The sequence below is a fragment of the Papilio xuthus genome, unplaced genomic scaffold (assembly GCF_000836235.2).
Source record: "Papilio xuthus unplaced genomic scaffold, Pxut_1.1 DF825928.1, whole genome shotgun sequence".
NCBI classification, from domain to species: domain Eukaryota; kingdom Metazoa; phylum Arthropoda; class Insecta; order Lepidoptera; family Papilionidae; genus Papilio; species Papilio xuthus.
This window is the reverse complement of record NW_013532721.1, coordinates 4,848,357-4,865,016: the sequence shown is the minus strand read 5'-3', so window position 1 is coordinate 4,865,016 and position 16,660 is coordinate 4,848,357. Positions and strand designations below refer to the sequence as shown.

General features: G+C 30.6%; 1 protein-coding gene across 1 annotated transcript; it reads left to right on the top strand.

Moving 5' to 3' along the window:
• Window positions 1-3,572: 3,572 nt before the first annotated feature.
• Window positions 3,573-13,567, top strand: LOC106125073 (elongation of very long chain fatty acids protein 7). The gene is made up of 6 exons (XM_013322155.1): window positions 3,573-3,750; window positions 9,012-9,091; window positions 10,520-10,710; window positions 12,456-12,530; window positions 12,776-13,075; window positions 13,343-13,567. The coding sequence occupies exons 2-6, from the start codon at window positions 9,031-9,033 to the stop codon at window positions 13,565-13,567; spliced, it is 852 nt and encodes a 283-aa protein (XP_013177609.1). The 5' UTR covers window positions 3,573-3,750; window positions 9,012-9,030.
• The last annotated feature ends 3,093 nt before the right edge of the window (window positions 13,568-16,660 follow it).

Below are 16,660 nucleotides of genomic sequence, written 5' to 3'. Positions count from 1 at the left end.
AGACAGACTTTTTTTAGGGTATTGATGATTGTAGCAAAAGCTATGCTATATGCCGTACTAAACGCATAGTCTCAAACTAAAGTCTGGCTACTAATTGGGGACCCTGATAGATGTCAATATTTTAATTTAAGAACTTAAAAGGCAATATTCATGGTACTTACGGTTATTGCTTATAGTTTTTACCTTACATTTAAAAATACAAGTATCTAATATTTCATTGTATGATGATGTAAATTTAAAACGTTTTTTAGACTTTAATTATAATCATTGCCAGTGCGTGGAACATCTGAAGGTACTTACTTGTTTATTGTTATTTTCTAGCTGTTTATTTATTATATAAGCAATGACAACTACGGATGTAATTTTTTTACCTTTTATCTGACATTTTTGCCTTTTTGAATTTTAAATAAATATATTTAAAGAATATTTTTTTAATCAAACTTTGAAAGCATAACCCGTTGGCAGATTTAACTTTTTTTATATAGTCGTTAATTATACATGTTATTATTTATAATTTTGGCATTTTAATTTTTCTCCCATAATTGCAAGAAACTATTGTAATTTTTTATACACAACTATATTATGTGAAAATCTTAAATATTTTTTTTTAGTTTTAAAATAAGGTTATTGACCATTTCAATGCTTAACACGGGAAACTATTTATATATCTTTATAAACAAAGCTATAATACATTTATGAAACAAACTTGCTTATTATGTTTAAGCATGTAAGTGTATTAGGATAATTTAAAGACGATAGTATACAATCTTGTTGGGGGTAACGCTTTTTCAAAGATATACCTAATACATAAAATAAGAAAATATGTTGTTTACTTTAGTTAATAAGTCGATATTAACATATAATGACATAGTAAAGACTAACCCTAAAAAGCGTATAAGAGTTAAGGTCAAACAATTGTTTAATTTTTTATTTGGTGTCAAAGAATATTTTTTGAAAAAAAAATCCTCAAGGCAAAGTAAACTACATCTAAATTTTTTTTTAAGTAAAGAACACTTGTACTACAGTGTAGTAAAAAGCATTGATATTTCATCACAATGACGTCATAATCATTGCAACACGGTTGCAAGCGCAACTTTACCTTGTATCATGACAATTTATTGAGCCGCCTGTATACGCAAATATTCGATTTGTTAATTATAAAGAAAACTAACTGTGGGTTTCTGAGAGCAGCATATCTGTTTTAATCGTCATCCCTGTTATTATCATTGATAAAATAGTTGTGATATATGTTCTAAACGGGATTTCGGTTTCAGAACTTCATGGTGACCGCACTATGGCACTCGGCTGAAGAATACTTATCCAATGATTCTTCACTCGTCAAGGTCTTTGCATTAATTTAGTCTACTGGAGGAATCAATTAAATTGAAATTCAGAAAACATCGCGGAAAACCTTACCCTTCAGAGCGAGTCGGATAAAAATACAAACATCAGATACATATAAAATATTCGAGGAGAAAGGATACGTTCAGTACGATAATAATCTGTTGTTACTATGGACTTGTGTGTCATTGATCGATTGTGTAATTAATTAACAGACGGACAAACACAATTGTCTTTGTCAATGACTAGCCATTTACACAAGACACCTAAGAATACCAAATTTAATTTTGTTTGCTGAAAATGATGATTGTTTAAACAATGTTTTTTTTTAATGTTTTTAATGAGCTGTGTAAACAAAACGTAAACAACATTCACATATGACCTGAATTATAATGTTTTTTTAAGCAGGACAATTAAATCAAAAGTGACCATGGACGTAATCTAGATTTCTTCATGCCGAATAATAAAGGGTATTGGCTTCATCGTTTACTTATCTCATTCAGTCTTGAGATGCTTCGATTTGCTTATATACTAGAAACCGGCACTACCAGTTGCAACATGTTCCCACGGAGCTGCTTCTTCCCCATCTTATCTGTCGAGCATGCCTCTAAGTTAGGGGTGACGAGACCTCAGTTAATCACGCTAGTCCAGTGCGGGTTGAGTTCAAACATATCTTTAAATTTCTTAGCAGTTTGTCCCATGTTTTCCTTTAGCGTAAGAACTTAAAATTCGAAAAACACATCGAACCCAGGACCTGCAGATTACAAGTTAAGTGCTTTACCCTTGAGATACTGACACTTAGCCCGAGTTGTTATGTGGATGGAGCGATATTTCTATACGAATACATTTTGGGTCCTTCCCAAGACGAACCCATTAATTTTATAAAATTTAGGCAAAATATAAACATCTCATTTCACATCTCACGACATAGTGATTGTTTAAATATTCATAATTTATATTGTAATATAAATTCATAAAATTATATCTTAAAATTATATAAAGGAACATCGTTTACACCGAGATAAACTTATATCATTAAATTAAAAAGAATCTTTGAAATTTTCTAAATTCATTTGTGGATTTTTTTTGTGAATAAGGCCTAGAATAATATATATTTACTCATGAAGTTTTATATGGTGGGCGTGAAACCCATATAAATTTAAAGAAAAACCAATCGCTTAGTTTGTTTATTTATGGTATAGTGTGTCTATTTAAGGAAGATTAGTTTGACAATTCACTAGAGATAGGTTGATTAGATAAAATCGGCTATAAATCTTTTTAATTTTCGATGGTTGTTATCATAGAACCTCCAATCATATTTGAATTACAATATAAATACATAGTGTTGATTCTTTCTGCACAAAACACGTATAGTGGACGATAAAAATAAAATTCTAGATTAATGAAAAACGCGTTCGAATCTCATTCGCTATAATTTTTTGTCAAATCTAAAATAGTGTTACATATTAGAGTTTATTAAGTTCAAATAAATATCTTAATCTTTGTTTTAAAATGCATCCATTAGTGTATCAGTCTGTCGGGTTTTATGTTTTTTTTTAATTTAAAGTAAGGCGTAATTTAAAGGAAGGCACTCAACATTCTGATATTTCAGGGATTCGAGATGACGACGATCTTCGACATCCGGCAAACCATTGAAATCAATTATATAAACATAAAATAATAACTTTGAAAACTTCCTAAGATTACATAGTCACATTTATGGGCACTAAGGTTTGCACTGAGATTGAACAAACACTCGTACGTCATGCAAATATTTGCACTGTCGGCTTAAACGGAAAATTGATAACTGATTTTTCCGGTTCGTCGCAGTGTTAACTATACTAACTCCATACTGTGAATAAACAAATATTCCTTTGATAAATCTGAAAAATGCCAACAATAATAATTATCCCTCGAATGTACCGGAGAGCAGAATGTCACGAAACTCACAGAAAAAGGCGTGAGGTAGTCTTCGCATCTCGTGAGGTTCCCGAAACATAATTTCAACTCTCTTATCCTATTAAGCAAAGAATAAAAGGCTCAGGGAACTATCAAGGATACTATCTTCTGTCTATCTAAGAGTCGACTAGAAACCAATGACGTATTTATATCGTTAAATTGGATGTGCACTGTAAATATTCCCCCTAATTCTCAATGTTCGTACACGTATTTGCTAGTGTGTCTCAGCCCTATAGGCGGTCGATAAAAGCGCGACGGCTTTTGTCACATGTACACATTGTTACGAACGCACAGCGTAATCAGACTTGAGCAAGTTGATATGGTTTATACAAGAATACTAATCATTTTAAGTGATTTATAAATATTACAATAATATTATTATTGTATTGTATTTATATACATCTTAGTATTCAGTGAGAACGAGAACTTCTAAATCTAACTTAGTTATTTGTAAGTATATTTGTTATTTAATTAATTTTATTATCATTGTTGTTCTGACAGCTGATAGAGTAGTCTGATATACGGTAAGCTAATAAATGTCACCGTAAATTTGTAACCATCTTCAATTTAGAATCTCACTAATATTTTAATAAATGGATAGAAAAATTAGAAGTAAGCTAACATTTAAGGCATTTTTCCTAAGGTTTTGAATTATTTACTCTATGAACATTATCTTATGATATATCCTATCGAGACTAATACTGTCTCTTTTGAGTTTTTGCACATGAGCAAGGATAGTTCAAAATCCACAAATTGGCAATTTGGACAAGCCTTTTTGTGATACCTATTCTGACACCTTTAGTAACACAATAGCTGTCGCTCGCGATTCCGGTGACGGGGTTTTAAAAAAAGTAAGTAATCTATGTATTTTTCCAGACTATGTTCTACATTTGTGTCAAATTGCAGCGAGATACGTTAAACCGTTCTGGATATACCTTCTAACAAACATCTAACCATCCAAACTTTCGCATTTATAATATTATGATTATGATTATATGATTGTATCTGTTATTGTCAAAAATGTATCACTGCAATGAAATTCTAAGGATTAATTAACGTTCATTTGTACGTTTTTCTAACGCAGCTTTTTCGTGTTTTAACTATTAATATTATTTGAAAAAAAAAGTTTAAAATCACGACTATTTGATATTAGAATTTGAACTTAGCTGCAACTTTTAGTTTCTACAAAATCAAATTAGAGCCCAAAAATATAAATAAAACTATGGAAAGTTTCAAATTAAGATAGTTTTTGTATGAGACTGAGGTTATAAAATCGATATTTGTAGTGGGCAGACAAATGTGTGCCAAAATTAGAAAGTTTTAGCGTAGCTTTTATCTAAAAAAAATTAGATAATTAAAAAAAGGACTAAGTTTTATTCAAATGATCTTTATCATAATAATGAAGGAACGTATTTAAATAAAAAGTAAGCACTTGAAAAAAGTATTATCGCAATATTTTTTGAGTTGATTTTATAATTTGTTCTAAATATACAACAGTTTTTTTGTGGTTACCTAATATTTAATAATGTTTAATTTTTATATACTTAAAAATACTGAAAAATAAATGTGTCTATTTAACAGATCCAGATGTTGTGCTATTTTGCATGTTCCAATCTTTTATTGAATATATTTCTTCTTACTGATTGTTTGTTGAATTTTCTTCCTGGAACCAATCTTACGTCGGCAATCATATCGCTGCCGATAAAGTATGGAAAAATTATGCGTTTAATGCGATACTTCGAGTGCGCCCGATACCGTCCTGTAGACAATTAGCTTCAATGAACAAATGAGAGGATGTACCTATATATGGCTGTAACAAATATATCTTACTAATATTTTAAATGTGAAATATTAGATGGATGAAATTTGTTAGAAGGTATATCTACGGAAAAGGGTCAACGAATCTTGATAAAATACCGCGCAGATATAGAACATAGTCTGGAATATCTCATAGGCTACTTATTAAGTTTTTAAATACCACGCGAAATCCCGGGAGGCAGCTAGCCCTGAGCTGGCATAAGTACTTAAGTTGTTATGTAAATAATGTTTAGTCAAACTTAAAGCCTAATAAAATTGTCTGTGAATTGTAGTCAGTTAATTTATTTTTGAATCTATGTACGTAAATGGACGGGCGATTTAAATTTGCTGTAATTATTATATTATATAAAAAAAAATTATGTATAATACATATTTATAAATTAGCTTGAAATTTGGTTGGTAATACAATTGCGTCATAGTACTTTATCATAATATATTATATTTATTTGACAATGTTATAGCAAAATAGCCAGTTATTAAGCTAGCGAGTACTACATAGCTTTTAGCCACAACACTTAACATTTAATATACCATATTGTTAGTACTTTACAAAGTTTATGAGCGCAACAACAAAGAGGTTAATAGTTTTTCACCATAAAATTATTTCTCATAAATAATATGTCTTGTGAGACAAGAACGTGTCACGAGAATCAGAAACTATTGTTATCATCATCAGCTCACTATACGTCTCTACTGAGTGGCTCGGTGCCTATTCGAAGTTAGGGATGACTAAGCCATAGTCAACCACACCATGCGGGTTCAATAACTTCACATATATCTTTGATTTCTTCGTAGATATGTGCAGCGATGTTTTCCTTCAAGCAAGAACATCAGATAAATGTACATACGTAAATCAAGTATTGAAAAACATATTCATACATGGCGGGATTTGAACCAAGGACCTGCAGATTACAAGTCAAATGCTTAACCCCAAAGCCACCGAAGCTTTTACTTAACAAAACTACCCAATAATTAAATGTTTTTTTTTTTAAGTAAAATAAGTTTTCTGTATTGTATTAATTATCTTATTATGTTGAGTCCATACGAGTAACAATACTATATTGAAAATGAAATTAAAATTAATGCTTAGTTTTTAAATAATTAAATATAATTTTACGTAATTTAATTCTGAATGTAAAATAATACTTTAATAAGTTTTGGTGGAAGTTGTTACCATGATGAATTCTACTTTATGTACATAAATTTTATTAACGTTTATTTATTATTATGGTTATTATTTAGTCGTGGTAATATCTGCGCAACAGGGCATTGTTACTATGACATTGTGAGCATCGGAGAAGGAGTTACTGTACATGCCCCAACAACATTTCTTACTAATATTATAAATGCGATTGTTTGGATGTATGTTTGTTTGAATGTATCTCCAGAACCGTTGCATTGATCTCGTTGAAACTTGGCGTAGATGTAAAACATAGTCTGGAAACAGAAGTTGCATAGTTGCTTGTTAAAACATAGTTAGTAGAACGGAGTTGCGGGCAACAGCTAGTATATGAACGTCAATGTTTGTTTGGTTGGATGGATGTTTAAAGGTATCTCCAAAACGGCTGAACGGATCCTGCTGAAATTTGGCGGAGATTTAGACATAGTCTGGACGAACACATGGAATAATAATTAAGTTTTTTTTTCATTTCTCGCGGCAAAGTTGCGGCGACAGTATTGTTATAAACATTTAACGTGTTTTTATGACATTTTTTGCACACTTTTGTTTTACTAATATTTTCTTGTAAGCCAGACTTGGCCAGCGTGGTTGACTATGGCCTAATCACACTTAACTTAGGCTAGGCTCCGAGCCCCTCGGTGGTGACGTATAGTGAGCTGATGATGAATTCCAATTTAAATTTACTCATGATGCTATTAGCGCTTAATTATTGACATTTATGTTTAACTAGATGTCACCCGCGACTTCGTCTGCGGGGAATTAAAATAAAACCTTATTAGTAGACTTTGTGCTCTTCCAGACTATGTTCTACATCTAAGCCAAATTTCAACGAGAACCATGTACCAGTACTGGAAACACCAATTTCCAGGCATCCATCCATCCATCTAAACTCTCGCATTTATAATATTACTAAGAAGTAAAATTGACATAATTTATGAAAATTATACTAATTTTATAAATGCAAAAGTTTAGATGGATGTATGTGTGGATGGTGACCAAGTCGACGGCTGGATGGATTTGGATGAAATGTGGAATAGATACAGTCTGAAATTTTTAATAATGTAACTAGAAAAAAAAACATATGTTGTATACGCGCTAGAAACAACTAAGACTTTCTTCTTATTCCACGGGAATCAATGTCACGTTAAATGTAATGAATAAAATAATTTCAAACTTAGACGAATACAATCAAAGATTTGTGCAAACAGAAAATGTTCTAAACTCATCATAAGCATCTCAAACTCATCAATAATATGGTGATTAAAATAACTGTGGCTTGCGTTAATTATATAAGTAACTAATTATTTTCTAGCTTAATGTAAAAACAATTAGTTAAATAGTTATTTGTAACTAACATTATAGTTATAATCATCATAAAATAAAATTAAAATTGTTTCAAATTAGAAGTTGTGTATTAACACAAGCAGCATAATTTTTTACATATACTTAAAAACTTTATTCGTACCCTACGTGTTATTCTAGACCATGTTCTAAAACTATGTCAAATTTCAGCGAAATCCATCCATCCATTCATCCATCTAAACTTTCGCATTTATAATATTAGTAAGAATTAAAATAACCAATTTTTAAGCCTCAATAGCCTAATAGTTTTGGGTACGGAGTTCCGACCACGAGGTCGGGGATTCGAATCACGCCATTCGACTATTGCCGTACACCATATCCTTGCACAAGCCTAAAGCTTAGTTGGAATGGTTAAAGAAATATTAGTAAATTTACAAAAAAATCTGCTAATATTTTACTTAAAAAAAATTTATTAACATCCTTAAAACGTCAATGAACATGAAAAAGACACAAAAGGACAGTTTTTTTATACGAGGTTTACGCATTATACTTAAAAAGGTGAAAAAATTAGCGATAGCCAAAAAATCGCGGTAACAATTCCTAGTAACTGCGGGAGTTAGTGAATTCGTAATATTATTTTTAATACATTTTTATCACATTTAAAACTTAGTTTGTAAAATACCATTTATTTTCAACTTTATCTCTATGTGAGTTTGTATGTATGTCTATTAAATTGTGAACCGGTTGCATTTAAAATGGAACTATTTTGACGGGTTGGGGTGTCATAGGTTACATGTATTCAGACAGATTTTAATTAAATTATTTAAAGTTGTACAAGAACATTTAAATTCTCTAAATATTACACGTAAAATTCAATTGTATAGATATTTATTTTTAATATTTATAACCAACCTTTAACATGACAACTGTCTCTAATAATGATCAATTTTATTTTAAAGAAATAAACAAATAAAATACGGAGAAAAAGTATAGCTACAATGCCATTAAATATCAAATAATTATTATTTTAGTAATTTTATTAATTAAAAATGTGGACAGGTTTGGAACTTTAATCATCAATTATTAACTAATAAGTAATTATTGTAACTTTATTAGTAATTCTTGTAAAAATGTATAAAATTCTTAATCACACCATGTTCTAATCAGTTAAACTTTCATAACCTTATTCATAAATACAAAAGTCATGTAAATTTATGTACCTGCACATGTGCGTCAGTCAAGGATCGAATTTACTTCATTTTGGTTTCATTATTCGCTATGTTACATGTATATATACATCAGTTCGCTTTATGTATTGGTCATTTAGTATTCTGCACAAGTTCGGTGCTGTAAAGTGGCTCGTGGTAAACAGGCGCGGGCTTTCAACTGAAGTAGCAGCATTTGTTTCCAGATCGAGCCTCACTACCAATATGAATTCCAGTGGGGCGCTTGGACTTCGTATTCCTGAATGGAATCTGAACAAAAGCCAATGTAAGTTACATTTTTTAACAGCATATTCTGTGGCAGATAGCTTAGCATATGCAGGAAAGATCACGACTGTCCATGCGATAGTTTTCAGCTGGTCTTTTTTCCCCTCGGACTTTTTGCACCTAGTTAATGTTGTTAGTATCCAAAATATCTCGTATATCTGATTATTAGAACTGTAGTTTGACTCACTTCGAAACATCTCAATAATTCTTAAATTCAAAATTAAAATAAATAAATTATTATATAAATGAAGATTACGTACGCGCTCTTTTTAATATTTTTTTGGATTTATTAAAAAATAAAATGCATCATCTCAATTAAAAGTCATGGTATATTTACAAATTTGTAAATTATTTCTTTATTTATAAATTAACACATTCTTAGTCTTTTTACCGTTAATATAAATTGATTATTTAAGGGATAAATTATATTTAAAATTATATGCCCCCTAAGATTTTTTTTAATCGGCCAAAAATTCGCATGGCCGAATAAAAAAAAATATAAATTAAATTTTCCAATATATTTACAGAAAAAAAGATATAAAGCTTTAGAATAAATACGAGAAATATTTATATCTAAAATTGTGAGAATTTTCATATTTTAATCCAAAGTCGAAATTAGCTTGATTACCGCGGAAATAGGAACCTTTATTTTGTGTAAAAAATATTATATCGCTATCTAAAAAATATATTATAAATAAGAACAATAGAATTACATGACCGTCATCGAGAAGCGTTCATAGGTAAACAGTACAAGGGCATGATCTTTGGATCGTTTTGTTCAGAAAATAGACAATTAGTTGAGGTTAACAATACGTAATATGAATAATTAATAGGGTTCAGTGCTTCGAGATCAGGGTTTACTTTGGTTCACGAATGTTTGTTTACTTTTACAATGATCAAGGTCATGGAAGCAAAAAATAAATTTAGGTTAACTATTTAAAGTCTTGAAAGAAAACATGTATTTATGCAATTGCTAATCAACTTTACGTTCACAAGCAAACAACTTTCAGATGGTCTTAACCCACATTATGCAAACTTTTATCATGTAAAAACAAAAGTTCCTAGCGGCATTATCTTATGAAATAGCATTGTCCCTTTTTTAATTTTATTTTAAACCATATAATAAAAATAATATTCCGAGACCAAAAAACTGGACACCGCACTCAACCTCCACAGCGGACATCGACCGATTTCATGGTGACTTGTCGTCTTGGAACTTGGTGACGGACCAAAAGCAAATCTATTAATACTTCTGACCCTTTGTGATCCATTTTATAATTAAAATAAAAAAAAGCTAAAAAAAGCAAATCTTATTTTCAATACGGAACCCTAAAAACAAAAAATGTTATTTTTAGAACTCTTGTCAGGCAAAGTTGTTGGCGGCAAAAAGTTTGGCATGTGACTATTAATATTTGTTATAATGTTTTAGATGACGAAGTCGACAGCTTACCGCTTATAGCCAGCATTGGCCCAGTATTGACCATATTGGCCACATATTTAGTGTTCGTGTTGAAGATTGGCCCGGCTTTGATGACGAAGCGAGAACCTTTCAAACTGAACACCACACTACTCCTATACAATGGAATACAAGTTATTATATCTGTATATTTAGTGCAAAGGGTGAGTACAAAATTTATTATTAAACAAAATATCAGCAGTTTATACATTGTTAACATTCTAAGCAAGTTTGAAGCTAGTGCTAGAACAGGGACGACGAATCGATGGCCGCATGTATGCTAATGGTATGCGACACAATATTTTACCGCTGGTAACGACATTTGTAAGTTATGTCGGGCGACATTCGAAGCAACGACCGTTAGATTCTTAGTGGCGCTTCTGAAAATATTTAGTAATATTATTCTTACACACGTACTGCATAAAACATCACATATAAAAGATGTTTATATTTTTATGGGACAAATCGCGATAAAATTGGTAATTTAGTTCAATTGGAACGTGACATGTGCGACAATGTCAGATTGAGTAATTCATTTATTTTTTGGATGTCCAAGGGCATCGTTGATCACCTCGGTATTACTGACGCTCGTTTGTCCCTTCTCTTAAAGAAAATATTCTTACTTATATTTGTAAATTGAAACTGAACGAGTTATTGACCATTTGACATGTCATTTTTACATACATGTTACTAATATTATATGATATTGGGCGCATAGGGTATGCAGACGTAGAAGCGGGTGACAGCTATTTACAAACTGTTACACTCAAATTTTCGGTGGCTCAAGCTCTTGACTTGCAATCTGCAGGTCCAATGTGTTTTTCGATTTCCCATTTACATATGTACATTTATCCGACGTTTTTACGGTAAAGGAAAACATCGCGATTCAACCTGCACATATCTGCCAAGAAATTCAATGATATGTGTGATGTCAACCAACCCGCAATTGGCTAGCGTGGTTGAATATGGCTTAATCACCCTTTACTTCGGGTAGGCTCCGAGTCCCTCGGTAGGGACATACAGCTTATGATGATGATGACTCTCAAATTCACTGTTAAGAAAAAATCAAATTATCAAATCTGTTTCGATTTGCTGAAGTCAAAATAAATAAAAGAAATTAATAAACTCTACATTTATTCATGCTTTAGTACTGTAAAGTATCTGAATAACTCTATTAAAAACTAAGCAAAGTTTAAAAAGTTATCTAATTATTTAAATTATAACTCAAAACTTACTACCTAAAGTTGATTTGCATAACTAACTATTGATCATGGTACAACTGAATTCAAAATAGAAATTAATTTAATATGCGCATTTATAACATGGACATTTTTAATAAACAAACTAAAAATAAACATAATTTTAATCTATTTAATTACGGTTAAGTACATTAAGCAATAAGGACACATGGACGAAGGATTAAATACGTGAAGCGTAAACTTTGGATCCTTTTTCCTTGACATACATTTACCGCCATATAACCTCCGCCTCGAAATCATTGATTGTGCTGGATAAAGATATTTTGTTAGGTAAACGTTCACGTGGTATAAATTATAACAGTACTGGTGCGTGTCAGCTGGTTTACTGCAAGAGGCAATGTGTTACCAAATGACGTATCATATATTTTTGTACAACCACTCTAACATGGGTGTCAAATGCAAGGGCTTTATTAGTTGAGTACGGTGCATTATGAAAAATTCAAAATGGCCGCTGTACCAAAATGGCGGACTACATAGTTTTATAATTTTTTTTATCTGCCATCCGTTATTATGTTACACCCAGATATACAATATTTGTTACCTTAAAAAATTCAAAAGGTAAAGTTTTAGGTGTTGCGCAGAAGTTGTTATGCAATTTGCATTTTAAAGCTAAACGGGAATTGTAATTAATATTTAATTTTTCTTTCCAGTACTTAATGAATATACTCAACTTTGGATTACTTCCAAAGAAATGTTACATACAGGATGTTGAACACAGAAACAATGTAAGTATATATTTAAATTTAAAAAATATAAAGTTTTAACTCATAATTATGATGATCCTTGTATATTGCACATTATGTAAGATTCACCGATCTTTTACGACCATGTTCTTACGTCACCTGTATATACATAAGTATATATTTACATACTACATACATACAGACAATACCACACACTTTTTTTTATTTCAACAATTAAACACATCGTGAAGTCTGTATGAATAGTTTTAATGTGTAATTTATTTCAGATCCTGATAGGAATTTGGCTTTACTTCGCAGCGAAAGTCACCGAGCTCCTGGATACGATATTCTTCGTTTTAAGAAAGAAAGACAATCAGGTCACCTTCCTGCATTTATACCATCACTCCATCATGATGATTGGAACGTGGTGTTACATCAAATACTGGCCGTCACACACTCTCATTTTTATCGGCTTCCTAAACTCCCTCGTACACGTTTTTATGTACACGTACTATGGCTTGTCAGCTCTTGGCCCGAATGTCGCCAAGTACTTGTTCTGGAAGAAATATATGACAAAGTTTCAATTGGTGAGTTTTCTGTTATTTACAACATTATTTTCACTCATAATAAAACTACATTGAGGAGACTGCTTATGACTCTGCGATAATTACACATGTTTGTTGCATATAAACACGTGCGTATAAGTTGGCACGTCCGGCAAAAGAAAACTCTTGTTATGAGTGTGCCAAATCAAATGTTGGGCATCTAGTTTGCCAAACATAATTGTAATCGTTTGGCTTCGTTTGTCATGTCAGATCAGAGATATCGTTAGTTAGATATTACTTTTGTTTCAGGTACAATTTGTATGTATAATAATACAGTACGTGTTCGCGGTGAGAAACTCTGAATGTCCACCAGCGAAAGGTGTCGCCACATTCGTCGCCTGCAACACCGGCTTCTTCCTTGTTCTTTTCCTTAACTTCTATCGTCACAGCTATAATCGTAAATTAAAGAAAACTAGCAACAGTGTATGCCAAACAATAAATAAATTAGAAGAAACTAAAGACAAAAATATGTAAGAAGAAGTATTAATGTAAGAATAAAGTATTATATTTTTTAAGAATTCCCATAAAGGATTAGAGAAATAAACCCAGAAGGATGGATGCCCTCTATAAAGATTTGAGTTGCGTCACTTAATCGTGTGGTATGGTGGATATTCACGTTTGGTTGGATGAATTTGGATATAATAAATCACATAATTTTAATTATTTTTTGTCTAATTTATCAAACAACAAAGTTTCTGTGAATAATGCAAATATTATATTTTGATTTTGTTAGTAATATTACATAATTGTTATAATTTGAAAATAACGTAAAGTTAAAAAATCTTATGTTAAATGGAATAAAGCTCGTTATTATTGTACATATCTGCTGATTTTTTTATTGTCTAGAATATAAATACTGAAAAGTTAAGACATTTTAATTTTATATACATAAGTAGTTTTCCTTTATTTATTTAATTTAATCTTAACTACAGTTCCTAGGGCAATTGACATCAAATGTTTGCAATATAACAGAAATAATTAATTTAGAAAATTATGCCTCAATTTTTTATGATCGACGCAAAATATATTTAACAATACACACATAGTTTTTTATTTAAATAACCTAAGGAACCTTAAAAAGTTAATGGTAATTTTTAGTTGTTTATTTCAATGAATAATGAACATTGTCCGTGGAGTTGAGAAGTATTATTTTTTATTAAAAGACAACTGGAAGTAACTAGTCATAATTATGTTATAATTAGGAATTCATTTTTTTTATTACATTTTTGTTTTCCTCTTTTGAAAATCTTTACTTTAATTGTTGCTTACCATCTAATAGCAATCATATCCAAAATTAATTACATCGTTTATCTATCTATCATCTTTAAGCGACATACAATCCTAAATCATTTCTAGATTTACTCATGTTGACAACGCTCGAAGAGCCAGCACCTCATAACATTTATCATAACTAGAGTGTACATTTTAGGTGTTACTTATAAATATTGGAACCAAAGCAAAGTATTGATAATTAGTGTTTCTTACGTATTACTTCTTATATTATTTGTGATTCATCTTATATATAAAATTCTCGCGTCACAATTTTCGTTCCCATACTCCACCGAAACGGCTTGACCGATTCTCATGAAATTTTGTGAGCATATTGAGTAGGTCTGAGAATCGGCCAACATCTATTTTTAATTTCGCGCGGACGGAATCGCGGTCGACAGCGAGTAATTTACAAAATCAATGTATTACGTCACGTATATTCAATGTAACAAGATTTACAATGTTCCTATAAACAACGATACTGACAATTAAATAACTCGATGTTTTATGGGCAGTAAAATTATTACTTCACGTTATCTTGATTTCAATGAAGGGTTCTATCAATGTTGCAAATAATACTTAAAAGGATATAAAATCTTATGATGACGTTTGTTTTTTAAAATTAGCCATACACCGACTAATAATTAAAAAAGATACTTCTGACATATAGAACTAAACACTCTAAATTTACAATATAATACAGTACTGAAGTACCTAGTTTTTAATTAAAAATCATTTATCGTTAACTTTAAAAACCACTTTGCAAAACGCCTATGCATTTTTAATAACTTAAAACCTCATTGGTTTATCATTATTCCTTTCAAATTAAATTTAAGACGGCGCCATCTATTTACAAATAATGAAATAAATTCACTCTCCATTTTGTTAAAGCGCCATCTATTATTTACCAAAAACAACGACAAAAATTGCTATTTGTTTGCGTACTTTCTTGCAAAATTAAATTTGCCGACACATTTCGTATCCTGCAAATAAATAATAAGCAGAATATTTTGTAGCAACTTATGTAGTCAAAATTAAAAATACAAAAATTCATTCTCAGTTTATTTTATACGTCTTACAATTAACATAATACAAAATATACAAAATAATTCGACATTTATCACTTAAAATAAACGAAATATTCTTTTATATTGACTATGTACGTATTTCATAAATATTAATGAAATGCTTTTGCGTCAAACTTATTCTTGTTCAAAAATATTTTAAAAACCAATTAACTTTATACGTACAATGAATACAAGTGGTGGGTTTCTGTGTCTACAAAATCTAACTTTAAAACATATCGCTATCCCTGTCATTATCTTTGATATAACGGAGATAACAAATTGTTTTAAAGTTAAATTTTGTAGTCACAGAAACTCACAGTAAGCATAATGACATATTGTACATCAAACTTCAAGCTAATTTGGAATGGTTAAAAGAAATATTAGTAACTAAATTAAGTATTTTCAATCAGCTTCATAATTTTCATAACTAAATAAAAAAAAGATACTTAATAACTGTTCATTCGAATACCACAGAACATTTTTAAAATGCAAATCAATTTATATTATATAAGTAAAATGGAAAAAACTAGAGTTTTTAAAGGTTTTAGAAGACAATTTTTTTTAAAACTACATCGTGGTAGTTTTAGAAATTAGAAGTTTGGTTTCATCTCGCTCGTCTCAGCGGAATCTGAACTGCTTGTTATAAAAAAATACTTTCCCGATATAAATTCTTAAAATTCAGCGATTATGTTTTTACCAAATCAAATATAAAATGGAGAATTAAATTTAAAAACCATTGTGTGGTCATTAGCCTCATATATTTTACCATTCAATTCGACTTTAATTATAAAATACTAAACGGAAATATATACTATATTAAAATAAAGTATTTCTTAAAACGTAAAGATTACCTTCAAATATCAGTAACTGTATCCACATTTTTTGGTGATTCTCATTATGTTACCTTTTACATACAACAATATTCATACATCTATATCGGTCAACCACGATTCGTCAGCGCAGGATAAACAAGTAGCCTATAATATGTCCGATTATCTTGCCGACAAAGGCTCGTCAAAATCTTTTAAGCCGTTCCGGAGACTACTGGGCAAAGGAGGCCAGACGAGAGAACGAGACAGACATACAGACAGACATGGCTTATCAGTTCCGTAAATCATGGGTACGAAGTATGAAATTGTATATTAAGAAAAAGTATACCTACTGTACATTTTATCTGAAACAATTATGTTTGGTTTTGTTAAAATCTAAAGAATTATGTTCCTCTAATTTA